A 19,025-nucleotide genomic window follows, 5' to 3' on the forward strand; every position below is an offset into this window, starting at 1 on the left:
CATTTTTGGCAGAGTGTAGAAGAGGCGCCGGAACACTGCGGACTCGCTGGTCAGCACACCCTTCAGGGGACAGAGCGGGAAGCCCAGAGAGAGGCCTGCACCCTCGACGGGCTGTCCACAAGCAGCTCCAGACCTCAAGCCCGCCAACTTAAAAGTGCTGAATTCCAGCCACGAGCAGCGGCTCACACCTGCAATCCCAGCACTTTGGGAGGCTGAGGTGGGCAGATTTCTTGAGGTCACGAGTTTGAGACCAGCCTGGAGAACATAGCGAAACCCTGTCTCTACTAAAAATACAAAAAAAATTAGCTGAGCATGGTGGCACACGCCTGTAGTCCCTGCTACTCAGGAGGCTGAGGCATGAGAATCACTTGAACCTGGGAGGTGGATGTCGCAGTGAGCCGAGATCACGCCACTGCACTTTAGCCTGGGTGACACAGTGAGACCCTGACTGAAAAAAAAAAAAATGCTGAATTCCAGATGGACTCCATTCTCCCCAGAACAGAACGTTTCTTGCCCTGATCGTGAATGAGGCAGTGCTGGGTGCAGATGGCCTTCAAGCATGTATGGGGGCCAGGGGCTGGTGTCCTCTGAGAGGGGCCATGAGCTGGGAGCTGCTGGGAGGAGGGCGGCTGAAGGCACCCAGGACACGGGACGAGTGGGGGGAGTGCAGCAGGAGGACGGAAGGGCACGGGTGGTGAAGGGGCTCCGACGGCACCAGTAAACTCTGCGTTGTTGACTGTTTGGAGCAGAAACCACTGGAAAACAGCACCTGAGGTGGGGGGGCTCTCTCCGAACTCCCCTCATCTACCTAAAGACAGACCCTCCAAGAGGAACTGCCAGCACAGCCCCTCTGCAGTTCCAGCGGCCCAGGAAGAGGGACCCTCCCCCGGGAGAGGGGCTAGGATCCACCCCCCGCCTCAGGCTCAGTCACAAACCATCCCAGCCCCCGCTGCTTCTCCCAGGGCCCTGTAGTCTCCCCAAAAGCTGTGTGCCCCCCATGCGGCCCCCCGTGCCCCCTTCTCCCAGCCTGCACATCAGCCCTTGAGGCCCACCACTGTTTTGGGTGTTTTCTTTTTCCCCCACGATGCCCTGCACATGTAACACTAATAATAAATTCGTATGCTTTTCCTCCTGCCCCTGTGCCTACTGTCAGCACGTTTCACAGACCCAGCTCTCAGACTCAGAAGGCAGCCAGAGGGGCGGCTCCTCCATGGCACGTTTGGTTCGGGAAACCTGGGCCCAAAGAACAGGAAAACGCTGTACCCCCACCCAGGGGAACCACAGACCGGAAAGGTCAATGGCTTTTAAGAGATGCGTGTCCAGAGATGGGGCCCACCTTACAGGCCAGAGGGGCCGGGGCTCGGCATGGGCTTGGGGTTCATGCCCAGCCCACCTGCACTGGTCTGCGCCCCCCAGCCAAGCCTGGTCCCAGAGAGACCCTGGGGCAGCGACCTCCCCTCATCCCTGGGGCAGCTGCATCCAAGCCACCCACCCACCAGCTCACAGGAGGATGCAGGAATGGGGCTGCCCCCATCTGTGGCTCCTGGGATCATGGCCCTCAGCCTGAGATATCCACAGCCCAAGGCTGGAATGCGATGTCCTGGATTCTGAACAAGCACAATTAGGCAGCGCTGGGGAGGCGGCGAGCCTCTCAGACACCGCGGCCTCTGGAACCCCGGCTGGACGCTGAGGAGGCAGCAGGCTTCTAATCACACTGAGCAGCCTGGGGGCGAGGCGGGGGTGGAGAGTGGGCTGGACGGAAGTCTATGCCGGGTAAGGGGGCAGGCAGGGGCGGAGGGCAGGCTGGACGAATGTCCATGGCAGGGAGAAACAGATTTTCTCCAAGTCTAGATTCCTCCCTGCTAAGTGGTTAGTCCTGGAATTAACTACGGCCACCACTTTCAGCCGGACAGAACCGGGGGCACCATGTACTTCATGCCTCAGAGCTGTCTTCAAAACAGTGAAAATGGTAAATTTTGTTATGTGTAATTCACTGTAATTTTTTAAAAACTGAAAACAAAAACAAAAGCCAAGGGCCAGGTCTAGATAATCCATTTCTGAGAGCGGCGGCCCCGAGGGTGGAGCCATGGCCCTGGTGGTAGAGCAGCTGCACCAGGGCCATTTGGCAGGACCCGACTCTACCTGGTCAGACTCTAAATGCTGCGCCGCCCTGAACGGGTGGGCTCCGGTGCTCTGCCAGGGGATCCCACCCCTCAACCCGGAGCCATTTTCACAGGTGGCTCAAACACTGGCAGGGCTTGGGCACAGCTGAGCCTGGGCCCACCACCACCTGCAGGGAAACAGGGGTGGCTGGGGCCCCTGCTGCTGCAGCCCCTCTGAACTGAGGCCACATGTGAGCAGACGCAGCTACAGCCCAACCACATGCAGAGCCGCCCTTCTCAGCCCTCATCCTTCCTGCCATGGGGTCATTGCCTTGGCCAGTGAAAGAGCTGGAAGGACCCCTCCAGGTCAGTGACAGGCCTCACCTCACCCTCCCCTCGGTGCCAGGCACCCATCAACAAGCGCCGCACAGAACCCCTGCAGGCCTGATGAGGAGGCCTAACTGTGAGCCGGAAGGAACCCTCCAGGTGCACGACTACCCCGCATCTGAACACGGCACCCAGCAGCTCGCTCCTGTTCCCCGCATTCCACAGCCGCCCATTTCTGGGCCAGCTGGCTTTTCCGAGCCTCTTAAGGACTGGTCCAAGGAGCAGAACCCTGGCGGTCTACAGATGGTGGCCGGGCTGAGGCTGCCCACCTGTGCTCATGAGGAGGGGACCATCCCCAGGCAGGGGTGCAGGGCCAGCAGAGGCGGGGGCAACAGGGGCAATGGGGAGACGCGGGGGGCCCCAGGAAACAGCACCTCCACCCACCAGCCTCGCTCCCCAGGGCAGGTCTCTGCCCCTCAGATGCCCTCGGCCTGGCCCTCTCCAGACATGCTGGCCGGGCCCAGGCTTCCCAACCTCCCTCCTTGAACCTGATTTCTGGATGCCTGGTGACTCCCAGGGTCCCCCTAAGCCACCTCTCCTGAACCTGGTCACAGCTGCCGTCCTCCGCTGCCAGAGGGGAGCAGTCCCCCAAAACTCCATCCTGCCTGCCCCTCGTGCACCCGCTGTGGGCCTGGGAAACAGAACTTAGGCTCAGCTGGGAGGACAGGAGGGTCTGAGTCAGTCCCAACAGCCCTGAGCGTCTCTGACGAACTCCGCCAGCTTCAGCACCTCACCTCGATGGTCAACTGGCCTCACCAGCAACAAAACGGTGCAGGTCCACGGGCACCTCCCAACATGCAGGGACTCAAAAGCACTCTCTTCTTGGTGCACGGGAGCTTTCTCAACACACTGCGCAAAGGGGCTCATTTGCTCTGACTTTTCATCATCCCAGGCCTCAAGTAACCCAGTGGAGCCATCGTTTGCTATACAATGAAATGGAGGTAATTAATCGCATTCAAATACCCTACGTATTATGCTCCGGTAGCACGGCAATCGCTTTAAAAAGGGCTTATGGGGCTTAAATAGACACAGTGTCCAGGCAGCTGTACAACCAGGAGCAGGAGGGAGGCAGCACCCATCTGCTAAGCCTCCCGGGACAGCTGAAAAGAACTGTCCATTCAGAAGTGATTCATCCACAACAGAGCTGCGCGCAGAAGCCGGAGGGCTAATTCCAACCTTTTCCGAGTGCTCGTTAAGCCTCTTTGAGTTATAATTACCCCCAATCTCTAGATATTACAAGGCGGCAATCAGGAAGTTAGATCTGGTCAAGAGAAAACAAAAGGAGAGTAAAGGAACGGGCTCCGTCCAGGCCGGCAAACAGGCCTATCTGGAGGACAGCAGCAGGGCGCTCTGGACGGGGCTGGAGACAGGGATAAGGATGAGGACAAGGACCAGCTGAGGATGCACGCTCAGCACCCACCCTCCGTCCTGTCCCCTGTAGGTCCTGAGGAGCAGCCGCAGGCACAGCCTGGCCTCTAGGCTCCAGTTCAGCCAAAGCTGCGATTTTGTCCTCCTGGTGGCTCCTGGATGCTGCGGAGTTGGTGACACCATGGGGCCCAGTCTGATGGCGGCACAGCCAGCTGCCTCCGTGGCAGGAGTGCCCACGTCCTCCCTAAAAGACCTGGAGCCTCTGCCCGGGTAAGGCTGCTTCTCCCGAGGAGGATGGGAGTAGGTGGGCTCAGGGGACAGCATGTCCGACTCCACGGTTCTGCCCCTGCCCCCTCAGCCCAGTCCCCACCCCAGGCCCTGCCTTACCTTGCCAAAGCTGCCCTTCCCAATGGCCCGAAGGATCTGGAAGTGGTCGAAGTTCACTGCAGGATAAAACAGAGGGACACCTGGTGAGGTGGCAGCAAGGCCCCACTCCAGAGCAGCTCCCCCACCTCAACATCCCCCACCCCGACACTGCCCAGGGCCCCTCATCCTAGAAGAGGGTCGCCGTGGGGCGGGCCAAACTCTCGCTCCTGTGCGAGGCAGGAGGGGGCTGAGCCCCGGTCAGTGAAGACATGGGCCTTGGGTCTTGCACATCCTACTCCCAGGATTGCTATGGGATTAGGCATGTGCTCAGCCACAGCATGGATGGGGCAAGAATGAACCACACACACCTGAGTCCCAGACTCGACTGGGCTGTCTTCCCAGGCACCAGCCACCCCCACTGAAAGCTGCTCCATCCAGTGAAGACCCCCAGACAGGCAGGCCTGGGGTTTTGGGGGAAGCCACGCACACATGAGCGTGGCTCCCCTCCACCCTGCTCCGCGTCTCCAGAGGACACGGGTGTCGGTCCTGCTGGCACTCGCTGGGCAAGCCTGGGGGAGTCTGCAAACGGCCCCAGGATGAACAACGAGAGGCGGCTCAGGGCTGTGGCTATGTCCACCACGACCTGTGTAGCCTGGGAGCGCCTGCGCCCAGCATGAGAGCCTTCCGCAAGCCTGTGCGAAGCTGCAGAAGGCACCGTTTCCCACACCTGCAAGTCCCTCCGGGAGAAGGACGGCTCCCCTAATTGTCACTCGTGAGACCTGTCCGTGTGCCCTATCCACACCAAGGAAAGGGATTCTGATGGGCTTTCCAGACCGTCTGCACTTGCCTTTCAAACCCAGGACATTCTCCGTACACATAAGACGGGGGTCCCACAATGTCACCCCCTGGCCTCCAGGACGAGCCCCTCCAGATGACTCCCAAGCCAGCAGCTGCCTCCACTTGTGTCCCCAGGCCTGTGTCCCCAATTCTGCACCCCTAAGTCCGTGTCCCCAGGTCTGCACCCCTCAGTGTGCCGTATCCATGAAGGGCCAGCACTGTGCCCTGAAGCCAGGTTTAGGACACCCGCTGGTTCATGACATTTCACCTATTTACCCACTTTTACCCCAGCCTCATGTTCACTTATTCTCTGGGGAATTCGACAGCTGGAACAACCCCCTACACACATGGTTATTCTAAAGGCAGGGAAGACACAGCCAAGGCCAGAGGCAGACCCGGGGAGACAGCAGGGTAGGTACTGACCCCTCCTGGGAGGCACGGCCTGGAGTCTCATCTCATCTCCACTGCTCCCTGGGGGTACCCTGTGCCGTCTGGTGAGGCAAGTGCTTTAGGCACTCAGTGTGTGGAGGAGGAGACAGAACAGTTTCTAGACGAAAGGTTTCTTTGCATTTTCCTCTGAACTGGAAAATGCCCACTCCCTTCCCAGGGCACCCCAGGATAGCACCAGGTTTCAGCATAGACGCAGCAGGCAAAGTGTCCATCCTCATGGGCCCTGGGGACAGAGTCACACACCCAGAGTTCTTTCAGCCTGAGCTACGGGTGCCGTGACAAGGACCCACGGAGGCTTCAGGGCTCCGAGCACAGGGCAGAGCTGGCCTGAAGGCCCAGGGTGGCATCCTGGGGAGAGGACGCCTGTGCTGGGCCCTCCAGGACAAGTGGGCATCAGCTGGGGGAAGGGAGGGGGTGCCTAGGTGAGGGGCCAGCCTGGGCACAGGCAGGAAAAGGACCCCAAGGGTATGGACAGACCCACAAGCTGGTCCTGGGTGAAGTGGGCGGGCAGTCAGCAGAGCACCTGGGGGTGAGGAAGGGGCTGTGACCTGTGGCCTTGGTCTCCTCTGCACAAGTCGGCAGTGGGGCTTGACTCGCAGAGGTGGGGAGAGCGGTTTGATTTGAGCACCTTAGAAAGGCACTCCCCACTGCAAGTGGCCAGAGGGGCACTGACTGGCACAGGAGGTTGGGACCAAGTTGACGGAGGGGGTGGGGCTTCAAGGGGTGAGAGAAGAGGCTGCCGGGCATCAGAGCTGGGCACTGGGCAGAAAGGCCACAGAGGACGGGCCGTGCTGCACAGACAAGACCCGTGGCCGACACCCACAAGCTGACACAGCCCCCACGAGCCCCCGTTCCAGGCGGCAGCTGCCCCACCCTGCATCCTAGCCTCCTTCCTCAAGAAAACCTATGCACGCCCAAACAGAGATTATGTCATCGAGGCAGAGGCTGCTCCAGCACCAGCAAAGCCACTCCAAGGCAGCCCGGGCCGCGGCCGCACAGGCAGGGAGTAGCTGCCGCCATGTGGCGTCACCCAACGTCACCAGATGTTAAAGGAAAGTCAGCTGTGAACCAGCACGTGGGACAGATGGGCTGAACTGGTGGAGGGAGGAGAGTGAGAGGGCAGCTGGGCCGTGGCAGGGGAGATGGGGACACCAACGCCATCCAGCAGCCAACCCCAACAGGACAGACCTCGGAGTCTGTGGGGCCTGCCCTGCAGTGGGGAGGGGACAGGGTGTCAGGGCGAGGCCCAGGGCTGAGCTGGCCGCCTACAGCTTGGGGAGATGAACTCCGCTGGGCAGCTCTGGGTCCAAGGACCCTCTGTCCACCTAGGCTCCACCCAGGCCCAGGTTGCCGCTGCCCAGAGACCCTTGTGCTCCTTGCAGCGGCCGGTAGAGGCAGAAGAGCCACAGCGGGCACAGGAGCCCGTGGTCGGCACAGCCTTGGCCATTCCCAACAGAGCTGAGGACGAGGGTGGTGGTCCACGCCCACGTGCATGCCTAGGACGGCCACATGGCACCTGCTGTGCCAGGCCCCTGACCCTGGCACTTGGCACATGGGTACCTGGAGTCCAGTCCTGCACTGCCCTGGGAAACAAAGCCAGCGTCTTCCTGTCCATGGGCACGTGCTCTGGCGGCCTCCCCCAGGACCCCAAGCAGCCCGCACAGCACAGAGCCCTAAGCCTCTGGCCCCCAAGCTGTGAACCAGCAAGGGAGTCCAGCCACCATCACCTCCACTTTAGAGAATAAACACAAGTTCCCAAGGTAAGTCCCTCCCGGAGAGGAAAAGGATGGGAAACAAAATCTATTAAATAACAAGTCAGAAGCATAAGGGAGTCACGGCAATTGTGTCACCTGCGCCCTGCACACCTGCAAAGCCTCCCGACGGTGTGACGGAGGCAGCGGCTCCGGCAGAGGCTCCCAGCTAGGAGGCAGCAGCAAGGCGCGTGCGTGCCGGGGCGGGGCTGTGGCGGCAGGGCGTGCAGGGGGCGGGGCGTGCAGGGGGCGGGGCGTGCAGGGGGCGGGGCGTGCAGGGGGCGGGGCGTGCAGGGGGCGGGGCGTGCAGGGGGCGGGGCTATGGGGGTCAGGGCGTGTCAGGGGCAGGGCCGTGGGGTTGCGGGAGTGCTGGGAGTGGGGCTGAGGGTGGGGCTGTGGGGTTAGGGGCATGCGGCCCCCACTTTGCAGTGCCTGTGATTTGAACACAACTGTCCCTGCTTCCTAAGACTGACCAGGAAGGCAGCCACAGGGACACCAAGGACACCAAGTCCGAGACAGCCATGCAGATGCTGCTCAGGGAAGGTGCAGGCAGGGCAGGAATCCTGGATGTGGCTCCAGGATGCCGTGCAAGCAGCAGAGTGGACACCTGTGGGCTTGGGCAGGGCTCACTGCACCAGCACCCCTGAGAAGCCCCAAGCCAAGTGGTCCCTGCCAGCCATGTCCACAGGGATCCCTGCTCAAGGACCTGTTGGCCTAGACCCCGCAAGGTGAGTCAGGGGCACTGGCAGGGGGCTGACCGGCATCGTGGCTGTCCTCTGGATGACCGTGGCTCCACCCTGATGCCCAGCTCCTGCTGCCCCCAGGTGCCCACCTGGCCTTGCCACTGTGCACAGCAGCCCTCATGCCCTCCCGACCCCAGCCCCAAAGGCTCCAAACCAGTGGAACTGGAGACCCAGTGGCTGTTTCAGGCTCCTGTCCCCAGCTCCTGCCATTAGCAACCCATGAGGGTCTCCGCACTGCCCCAGGCTGGGCCAGGACCTCCCATGACCACCGGCCCTGCCCCACGCAAGCCCAGGCTCAGCCCCATTCCCGGCTCCCAAAGGAGAGGTGAGCTCTCATTCCAGCACTCAGCGGAGGAGATAAGGAGAAGGAAGTCCACCGGCCGGAATCTGTCAAAACAGCTCCCTGTGGGCTTTGAGGGGAGCAATATGTAATCAGCCTGGTGTCCCAAGGGTGGTCCTGCAACCACCACAGTCACCAGGAGCCGGTGTCTATGGAGTCCATCAAAGTCCTCTCATGAGAGTTCCCAGAGCTCCCTGCACGCTGGCTCCGCACCGGGGGAGGGAAGGGGCTGAGGCCGCAGAGCCCAGGGTGGCACTGGCAGAGGGGACAGCACCCTGAGGGCAGGTGTGTGTGAGGCGCCCGGGACAGGTCACTGCAGAGAGGAGCCCCACCCCGAGGGCAGGTGTGTGTGAAGCGCACAGGACAGGTCACTGCAGAGAGGAGAGGGCAGGTGTGTGTGAGGTGCATGGGACAGGTCACTGCAGAGAGGAGAGGGCAGGTGTGTGTGAGGCGCCCGGGACAGGTCACTGCAGAGAGGGGCCCCGCCCCGAGGCAGGTGGGTGTGAGGTACCCGGGACAGGTCACTGCAGAGAGGGGCCCCGCCCCGAGGCAGGTGGGTGTGAGGTGCTCGGGACAGGTCATTGCAGAGAGGAGACCTGGGCAAGTGTTCCTGAACCTTCCAGGTCTCTGCCTGGCCTTCCATCAGCAGCACGGAAGTCGGAGACCGTTCTAGGCAAAGGTCAACGTCTGGTCCCCAGAGAGGAGGAAAGTTCCAAGCTGGGCAAGAGGCCAACGCTGCACTCAGAGCCCCCAAAACCAATCCCTGCCTCATGGTGGGCTCCGTGCAGGCCACCTCCATGCCCACTTCCTTGGGGCCTCAGTTTCCTCCTCTGCCAGTGGGAGGGTACAGTGGGGGTCTGCATAGCAGAGGCCTGGGTGGGGCCTATGGAGCATTACGGGAGCCAGGGATGTCCCAGCAGGACCCCACCATCCCTGGGGTCACCCCCAAGGGGCCCTGAGCCCCAGGCCCCACACATCTGCCTCCTGTCTGCCACAGGACTGGCCTGGGGGTCTGGGAGCCACCACGTGGTCACCCAACAGCAGGGTTGACCCCAGCTACTGGGTCCCCAGGCCATGAATCTGCTCCCAGGCCCTACCCAGTTTCCCCTAGTCCCAAGTCCACTCTCATGGGGGCCCGTGGAAGGGGCAGAGGCCAGGCCCCTGCAATGGGAGGAGAGGGAGCAGAGGGATGGGTCTGCGTGGTGGTGCCATGGGCAGCCCTGGTCACCGAGGAAGCTGGACAGGCTCCCAGAAGGAGTGGGTGTGCAAAGGGTTGGGGTCATGTCACTTGATCTGGGCCTCAGAGGGGAGTGGGCATGGTCCCTTCCTTATACACAGAGCCTATTGTGAACGGCCGAGGAGCCCTGTGGCCCTGGGAAGGGGGGGCATAGGAGCCCCCACACCATCTCTTTACCCCACCTCGCCCCACACTCAGCCCCTGAGGACTTGGGTGAGCACCCCAAGAGGGTGGTGGGTGCCCACCTCAGATCGACTCTGGCTTCTGGGGGTTGAGCCCTGAATGCAAACCCTCCACTACCCACCACAGGCAGGTCAACACCCTATGCCTCCTGGGGCCTCCGACCCTCCACTACTCACCACAGGCAGGTCAATGCCCTACGCCTCCTGGGGCCTCCGACCCTCCACTACCCACCACAGGCAGGTCGATGCCCTATGCCTCCTGGGGCCTCTGACCCACGCCTCCCCCTCACATCCCCATCTCATCCTGCTGGGCCACTCAGGGCTGGACCTTGGCACTGTCTGATCAGAAGTCTCTGGCCAAGAACCCGCTAGGGACATGGGGGCCTGCTAATCAGCCAAGGTCAGAGGTCACCACATGAACCGCTGGCCAGGCCCATTCCAGACCCAGGAAGGAGGGAGATAACCTCCTGGAGTGAACTCTTCAGTGTGGGGGAAACACTCAACAAGCCCAGTGTGGCGCCAGGTGCCAGGGAGGGGGCTAAAGCAGGAAAGGGGGAGGGGGCTGCCATCCTACAAGGCCATCGGGAGACATTTCTGAAGGGGACATTTGGCAAAGAAGTGTGGGCATGGGTCGTGATTACGGGGACCAAGACTGGTCTGTCACGCTCCTCGGCCTGATTTACGCAGTGCAGCGATGCTATCAGCGCATCCTTCACCCGTGCTGTCCACCTCTCAAATTAAGACGCAGGTAAAAGGAGAAGCAGACGCAGCTCCCCACAATCCCATCTCACAGCTAGGGGGCTCCTTCCCAGGAACCAGGACACATCTGCCTGAAGGAAGCACTTCTGTACTTGTGTGCACCCAACGGCGGGCGTGGGATGGACGGAGCGGCTCGGAGCTCCAGGCCCACCAGCACCTGCCCTCATTGTGCAGCTTGGCCAAAGGGTCACAGACACAGTCTTCCCAGTACAGCAAATGCATTCGAATCAAGGGTCTTTAAAATATTTATTCTTCAAGGAAGGCTTTTATTTTTTTGGCGTTGGCAACTGAGAGCAGGTCCTATGAGAATCGCCATCTGAATCCCGCTAAGTGACCCGCACGTGGGGCCGTCTCCTCCCAGGTCACTCTGGATTCTGCATCCACACAGGTGGGTTGAGAAACCAACACCAGCCTCCCACACCTCCCACGGTGTCCGGCAGCCTCTCCAGGTCCTCCCCAAGGGCTGCTAGCTGGGGTCTCAGTCCCTGAACCAGGCCCCACAATCAGAGATAGGTTCTCTTGAGACTTGTCAGCGCTAAGCCCAGCACCCAGACAGCAGGGACGTTCGTCCTCCCTAACGCAGCATTTCCCTGTTCTCAGAGAGTTTTGCCACCATCTCCAGGCTTACCAGGAGCAACAAAATAACCAAAGAAAAGGCAAGGAGCTTTTCCGGAAAGCAGCACTCCAACGCAATTGTTTCTGGTTTCTGGGTTGCCAGCACAGGTGGCCCAACCACATGTCTGCCTGGAAGGTCCTGCCGGGCCTGGGAACTGGAACCGGGCAAAAGGAAGCTGGAGGGAGCAGAGGGAGCTGGAGGGAGCCGAGGGAGCTGGAGGGAGTCGAGGGAGCCTGGGGAGCCGAGGGAGCTGGAGGGAGCCGAGGGAGCAGAGGGAGCTGGAGGGAGCCGAGGGAGCTGGAGGGAGCTGGAGAGAGCTGGAGGGAGCTGGAGGGAGCTGGAGGGAGTCGAGGGAGCTGGAGGGAGTCGAGGGAGCTGGAGGGAGTCGAGGGAGCTGGAGGGAGTCGAGGGAACTGGAGGGAGCTGGAGGGAGTCGAGGGAGCTGGAGGGAGTCGAGGGAGCTGGAGGGAGTCGAGGGAGCTGAGGGAGCCGGAGGGAGCTGGAGGGAGCTGGAGGGAGTCGAGGGAGCTGGAGGGAGTCGAGGGAGCTGAGGGAGCTGGAGGGAGCCAGAGGGAGTCGAGGGAGCTGGAGGGAGTTGAGGGAGCTGGAGGGAGTCGAGGGAGCTCGAGGGAGCTGGAGGGAGCTAGAGGGAGCTGGAGGGAGCCGAGGGAGCTGGAGGGAGCCGAGGGAGCTGGAGGGAGCCGAGGGAGCTGGAGGGAGTCGAGGGAGCTAGAGGGAGTCGAGGGAGCCTGCGGAGCTGAGGGAGCCAAAGGAGCCGGAGGGAGCTGGAGGGAGTCGAGGGAGCCTGCAGAGCTGAGGGAGCTGAGGGAGCCGCCCCTCCACAGCACATCTAAGGCCAAACACCGGCTCGAGGTGAGAGATGGCCAAGACGTCACCTCTGGCATGGCTACCACCAAGTCCAAGGCAAAAGCGTTAGGTAACATTTCAACACTTTTCCCCAAGAATAAAAAATGATCTGCCCTCCCGTGTGCCTGGCTAGAACCTTCCTCCCGCCCTGCAGGGACCCGCCTCTGCGTCTAGCACTTGGCTGAGTGGCTGGCCCATGTGGGCATAGAAAGAGCACTTCCAATAACAAACCATGTTAGGAAAGCCTGAAGCCTCAGTGGGGTTTCAGGTTAAAACCTAGTCTTTTCAGGCAGGGCGCGGTGGCTCATGCCTGTAATCCCAGCACTTAGGGAGGCCGAGGCAGGTGGATCACGAGGTCAGGAGATCGAGACCATCCTTGCCAACATGGTGAAACCCTGTCTCTACTAAAAATACAAAAAATTAGCCAGGCATAGTGGCGGGCGCCTGTAATCCCAGCTACTCAGGAGGCTGAGGCAGGAGAATGGCATGAACCCAGGAGGCAGAGGTTGCAGTGAGCTGAGATCGCACCTCTGCACTCCAGCCTGGGCAAAAAGGGCGAAACTCCATCAGGGGAAAAAAAACAAACAAACAAAAATAGCCTTTTCATAAGCCAGGGCTTGTATCAAAACTGGTAAGAAAATGCTCCCAATGAGGACAGCAAAAGAAGAGAGGAGAGTAAAATAAGCCTGCCGCAGGGTGCTGGGAATCAGCACTATGTCACCCCGGCACAATGCATGCACCCTCCACAAAGGCTGCCCCCAGACCTGGGAGCCCAGGAGAGTAAAATAAGCCTGCCGCAGGGTGCCGGGAGTCAGCACTATGTCACCCCAGCACAATGCGTGCACCCCACGTGAAGGCTGTCTCAAGAGCTGGAGAATCAGCTCTGCTCCTGACACCCCAGGTCCCCTCTTGATGTCTTTGGGGGCCCGGGAAGTGGGTGCTGGACAGTTTCAGAGCTGCCACGTGGTGGATGAGCTGCCCACAGCTGCAGGCGTGTCCCAGGCCTGGAACGCTTCCCTTCACAGCCCACCCCACCCGCTCATCCGGAAGAGGCCCCCACCTCCAAGTGTCCTCAGGCAGAACCAGCCCGTTCACCCATGGGAGGATTGCACAGCAGAAGTGGGCACTACTGTGAGAGCTGTCACAAAGATCAAATGTCACACGTGGTTGAAACACACGCAGAAGTTGATTAAAATGCCGTCTCGTCTCCTATGACCTGGGAAGTGCTTATGATGAGGAAAATCATCCCCCAGGACTCTGAGACGCAGGCCCCGCAGAGCTTGTGCAGCCTCTGGGGATGTCTGGCCCACACGGGGCTCCTGACTTAGGAAACACCGGGCCAGGTGGAAGAGTTGGAACTGGCCCGATAGCTCCTCCTGGCAATGGGTGCCCCCCACTCCCACTCCTCAGGTGCCCTGGCCCGCTAGGTCAACAGGAACCACAGGAGTCACCAGACATCACCTCACAGACCCCTCACCCTCTTGCCATGGCCTGCGGGAACAAAGACCCACCACGCTGACGGGCAGGGTTGACGCAGATGGGGACAAGACAGGTGGGGGCTAGAGACGGGCATGAGAGCCGCTGGGCAGGGGTGAGGAGGCTCCCGAGTTACAGCGGAGAACATAGAGCAGAAGCGTCCAGCCACAGCAGCACCCAGGAGAGGAGCAGGGGGCCCTGCAGGAAGCAGGTCCCTCAGCCCTTGCTGAGCCCCACGCGGTTTCCTGCACCACTGAGGATGTGTTGAAACCCCAGGGCAGGAAGGTCAGAGATCAGGAGAGGGGATGAGGGTGTGGGTGCTGGCCTCTGACCTTGGACTCCTCAGTCCAGAGGGGGCCTGGAGCCTCGAGGTCATGCCTGGGTGCCAGCACCATGGCCCAGCATTACGTGCGCTGCCCACGCATCTCCGAGGGCCCAGCTGGCCACCTTCTCCTTCTCCACCGTCCCTTCACCTAGGGGCAGACCCTCGTGACCAGCAGCCTGCAGCCTCTGCACACCCTGGAGCCCTGGTGTCCAGCTTGGACTTGCCCGGGTGGCTTGGCGGCTTCCCGGCATCCCTGGGCAGCTCCGGGACAGGGCTCTGTCCTCAGCTGGCACCACCACCCTTCCAGCCTCGGGGAGCCAACTGGGGTCTTACTCTGGGAACATACCCTGTGTCCCAGGCTCCATCTTGGCAGCGATGCCCTCACCCTGTCTTTTCTGTGAAACAGACACAGCCAGGATGTGGCAGCAGCCCAGAGCTGAGTCCTGTGGGGCCCCTGGGCTCCGAAACAATCGTGGCTTCTCCTGCCCAGGTACACACCCAGAGCCCGGGGTCCTGGTGCCTACACCTCCAGCAGGACCTTGTTGGCGGCAGCATTCTTGCCATCTCCCTCCCCCACCTTAATTGCAGTGAAAGCTTCCACCCATAAAACAGGCTCAGTGGCAGCTTCCCGGGCCAGCACTGTGGATCCTGGTCCTGTCTGGTCTGAAATTGTCTGGAATCATGTTCCGGTGTTTAATATCGACATCCTCAGACAACACGGGGATCTGCCATAAATGAGTGATTAGGGCAACCGCCTGATCAATACAGTATCTCCGGGTGGCAGAGGCTCAGGCCTGAGACCGCAGTGCCTGAGACCGCAGGAGTCGCCCGTGGCAGCAGGGACCTGGGCTCCTCCAGCTCCCCCAACCGCTGGAGAGGTGGGCAGCGGCACCTCCCCCCAGGCTGCCTAGAGGGGTCCTACTGTCCAAGGCCTGGCCCCACCCACCCCTGCCTCTCACTGCGCAGGGCCCAGCACCCCAGGACCACCCACAGGGGCAGACCTGGAGGACTCCAAGGCCGCCTGGCCCTGCAGCAGCTGAGAAGCCTGCTCCTGGGGCTGCCCGTCCAGAGGCACAGATGCTCGGGGACCCCGGAGCTGCAATGGAGACAGCCCTGACTCGGGGTGGGGCTTGGGGCTCCTCCTGAGTCCTGAACCCTGAGGCAGGTGTGCCTAGCCAGTGGGGGGGACGCTGGCCACAGCAGCAGCAGCACTGGATGAGGGGGAGCGAGCCCAGTGGGATCCCAGGGCTGGGGATCAAAGCAGAACAGCCCAGGAAGGAGCCCTGGCCAGGAGCAGATGGATGGGCAGGGCCCTGTGTCCTGGGGTATGGCTGCACCAAGGGCCACACTCAGGGCTCACTGTGGGGCCAGCTGGGGGCTGCCCATGAGGCTGGGTCCTCAGGGGGGTGAGGCCTGTGGATACAGGACATCCCCTGAAAGACCCCAGAGGTCAGTGTGTTCAGAGGCCAGCACGAGATGGGTAGGTGTGTGGATGGGCCAAGGCTGGAAAAAGCCCTGTCCACGTATCTGTCCTTCCATCCTCCCATCTGCAGCCCCTGGGGTCCTGCACAGCCCTCCCACACCCGTGCCACTGTCTCCCACAGAGGGAGACGGAGGGGCTCCTAGGAAGCGGTGGCTCCTGGCAGCCACAGGCCCCTAGGCCAGCGGGCTGTGGTCATTCAGGGTGCCTGAGAGCTCCCAGGGAGTGGGGCAGAGCTGGAGGAGGAGTGACTCAGAGCAGGGAGGGAGCACCACACCCCCCAGCCAAAGAGATGGGCGGGGCGGAGCTGCGAAAGAGTGGGTGGCAGGATGCTGCCTGTTCTGGCACAGAAAGCTACATCACCCCTGTCTACCCCATCTGGTGCCCACCCCCTGCTGCCGGCCCCCTGCCCTGCCCTCTCTCTGCCTCTGTCCCCAGGGGCGCCCACTGTGAGCCAATGATGGCAATCCCAGGCCTGACACCCCCACAATCCTCCCAACCCCCACCCTCTACCAGGCCCCTCTGCAGACACTAGGAGGGGGCCCCAGAACCAAACAACCCCCAGGGGACCCATCAGCTGCCCTGGGCTGGGGGCTTCTCTACACCTGCAGGTGGGACTCAGGGCTCTCGAGCCTCCACTGTGCAGCCTGCCTGAGGCCCAAAGGAGGCCGCGGCCCAGCAGGCCCCTGAAAGCCACAGGCCTTGACATGGGCTGCAAAGGCCAGCAAGGCTCCCCTCAGTGCACGGACTCCACCTGCCCCGGGAAATCGGTCAGGACGAAGGGCTCCATGTCCCAAGTGCCCTCACTGTCCCTGTCCTTGTCACCCCATCACACACACGTGCTGATGAATGCCGGCTGAGTGGCCCCCCAGGACCTCCCCAGGAGCAACAGCAAGTGTCCCAGCCCCAGGACATCGGCCCTGACCTGACCTAGAGAGGGGGGCAGCTGCCTCTCCTGGATCTGCACTGGACAGGCGAGAGGGCCCAGCTGCCAAGGCTGGGCAGGTGTCTGCCGGGCACAGCGGGAGCTTTGCTCCAAGGTGGCATGAGCTCCAGTCTGATTTTCACACACATTAGCACTTGGTAGAGTGGAAAGCACCTTTCCCCAAACCGTCAACAGCACTCAAAGGGTTCCTCACAGCCTCCTTTTCCTAAAATGGAAAGCGTGGCCCTGGCCGCCCCCCATCACCCCCCACGGGGCCCTTCCAGGGCTCTTTGCAAAGGACAGGTGGAGCCCGTGTCATCCTCAGGACGGGTCCAGTGCGCTCTCCTGGGTGCCTAGGCTAGCGCGTTCTCCTGGGAGGACAGGTCCAATGCGCTCTCCTGGGTGGCTGGGCCAGCGCGCAGGCCTTCCTCTGGAATTCCTCCCAGCCCACCGAACAGGAACAGGGCGGTGGGCTCACAGCCGGTCCTCTGGGCACCTAACGCCCTGGGTACCGACTGCTGTCCACGCTGACGCTGTGAGGGCCAGCAGGCCCTGGAAAGGAGCTGCTTCTGGACTCACATGTATTCCCACTGCCCCTCCTGAGCGGGCCCAGGCCACACGGTCGCACACCTCAGGGCCGGATAAGGATCCCCAAACACCACAGTGCCAAGGAGGGGCTGCGAGGGCCTCCAGGGCATGGCCTCTTCCACAACATGAAGGTCTCCGCCCGTGGGCAGACGGGGGTTAAGGATGACCAGTTCATCAGGAAGGAATTTTATCCTAGAAATGCTAATGGCAAATGGTAGGAAAATATCATCTCCAACTAAAAGCATTCACTCGACAACATATGAACAGGGCTATAGCTTGGGAGGCTGCTGCACCGGGTACTGGGGGCACAGCTGGGGGCATGGACAGGGCTGTGGCTTGGGAGGCTGCTGCACTGGGCACTGGGGCACAGCTGGGGGCATGAACAGGGCCATAGCCAACCATTCTCACCCTCATGTGCACCTTCCCCATCCCAGCCTCCAAGCCCTGGGGCAGGTGGGAAAATGGGCCCTGCAGGACCCTCCTTCCATCCAGGGTAAGATGTAACTCCCTGACATGGTTTGGCTCTGTGTTCCCACCCAAATCTCATGTAAGATGTAACTCCCTGATATGGTTTGGCTCTATGTCCCCACCCAAATCTCATGCTGAATTGTCATCCCCAGTGTTGGAGGAGGGTCCTGGTGGGAGGTGACTGGGTCAACGGGGCGGAGATCCCCCTTGCTGTTCTCGTGATAGTGAGTTCTCACGAGGTCAGTGTTGGAGGAGGGTCCTGGTGGGAGGTGACTGGATCATGGGGCGGAGTTCCCCCTTGCTGTTCTCGTGATAGTGAGTTCTCATGAGATCTGGGCGTTTGAAAGTGCATGTCACTTCCCCTCCACTCTCTTCTACCTGCTCCAGCCATGAGAACGTGCTGGCCTCCCCTTGGCCTTCCACCATGACTGTAAGTTTCCTGAGGCCTCCCAGCCAGGCTTCCTGAACAGCCTGCAGAAGTGAGTCCATTAAACCTCTTTTCTTTATAAATTATTACCCAGTCTCAGGTAGTTCTAGCAATGCGAAAACGGACTAATAACCACCATCTCAGGAAACCAGGGCCGGCATTCCGGAGCGGCCCCTGCAGTTTCCCTGTGACACTCGCTACAGACTTTCTGGGATGTGCCCTCACAGGGCCAGTTGCCTGAATGAAGGAGCTGTGTGTTTTCAACTGGCCTGAATAAGCCCATCGGGCTTCGCGGGGCAGGGGTTGCCATGGTTTCCTGTTATGGGTGAGTGTTCTACATGGGCTCCAGACCAAGGGCAGAGCGCACGCATCACGGAGGCCCTGTGCACACATGCCACAAATGCACGCTGTGTAAAGTCTGGTTCAGGAAAAAAAAAAAATCCAAGCTAAACCCTGATGATGTTGAGAGAGGGTCACCTGGCTCAGGGACCCTGGAATCAAAGCTGTCCCCAGAAATAACTGTTCAGGTTGAGGAGACATTGACACGTCCTCCCAGCCACGTTGTCAGGGACAGCAATGGCCTCAGCCTCCGCCTGGCCCCTGGCCCTGCTCAGCCACTGGGGAATGTACCAAAGCCCACCCCTAGAGTCCGGCCCGGGGTCCTCGCAGGTGTCCGGCTTGGAGACAAGGACATGGCACCACTGAGAGCCAACTGCATGGAAGAGGCAGGAGGCCAAGCCAGAGCCAGCGCGAAATCCACCCCCGCGGCCCCTCTGCCTCCACCAGCTCCTGTGTGCCAGGGAATGGGCTCCACCCCAAGCCCCAGCGCCCTCCCACACCCTCCCACCGGACACACAGGCCCCCGTCTTCGGATGCTGGGCACTGTTGTCGGGTCCTGGGTGTTGCAGGGGGCTGCTTCCCAGACCCTCACCTTCGGACCGTGTCATTCAAGGGGACTGCTCTGCTTCCTCGACCCACCTGCAAGCAGGGGCCAGCAGATACCCATGAGGCACACCCCACTACTCTGCACCCAGGGCCCCGTGATCGAGTCTGTGCCCCATGCAGTGCTCATGGATGCCACCAGTGGCCGGGTGGGCATTGCTTCACCACGTGCCCATCACCACCTGGAGGGGCAGGGAGGGGGCGAGACAGGGCCCAGTTAAAGCCCGCGCCCAACACCACAGTGGCACCTGGGGGCCCCTGGACGTGCCAAGGCCCAGAAGGAGCACAGGGGACAGGCCGCGAGGTCAGCGCTGCCAGAGCCTCCCTCCCAGAACCCCGTCAGGACGCTCATGCGGGCCCCCAGCAGGCCCCTGGCCCACAGAGCTCTA

At 61.3% G+C, this 19,025-nt stretch overlaps 1 protein-coding gene across 4 annotated transcripts in view; it reads right to left on the bottom strand.

Annotated features, from left to right (window-relative positions):
* The window catches only part of STK32C (serine/threonine kinase 32C), a 126,037-nt gene that overhangs the window by 34,717 nt on the left and 72,295 nt on the right, over positions 1 to 19,025 (bottom strand). For 2 of the 4 annotated variants that reach the window (XM_054660040.2, XM_508118.8), the window contains exon 2: positions 4,245 to 4,300. The exons of 1 other annotated variant lie outside the window; for it this stretch is intronic. In XM_054660040.2, coding sequence (XP_054516015.1) covers positions 4,245 to 4,300 — 56 coding nt within the window. Of the gene's footprint in view, positions 1 to 4,244; positions 4,307 to 19,025 lie in introns of those variants that run through there. One more of the 4 variants, XM_063782363.1, reaches the window with a different exon arrangement.

Source organism: Pan troglodytes, chromosome 8 (assembly GCF_028858775.2).
Source record: "Pan troglodytes isolate AG18354 chromosome 8, NHGRI_mPanTro3-v2.0_pri, whole genome shotgun sequence".
Lineage (NCBI taxonomy): Eukaryota > Metazoa > Chordata > Mammalia > Primates > Hominidae > Pan > Pan troglodytes.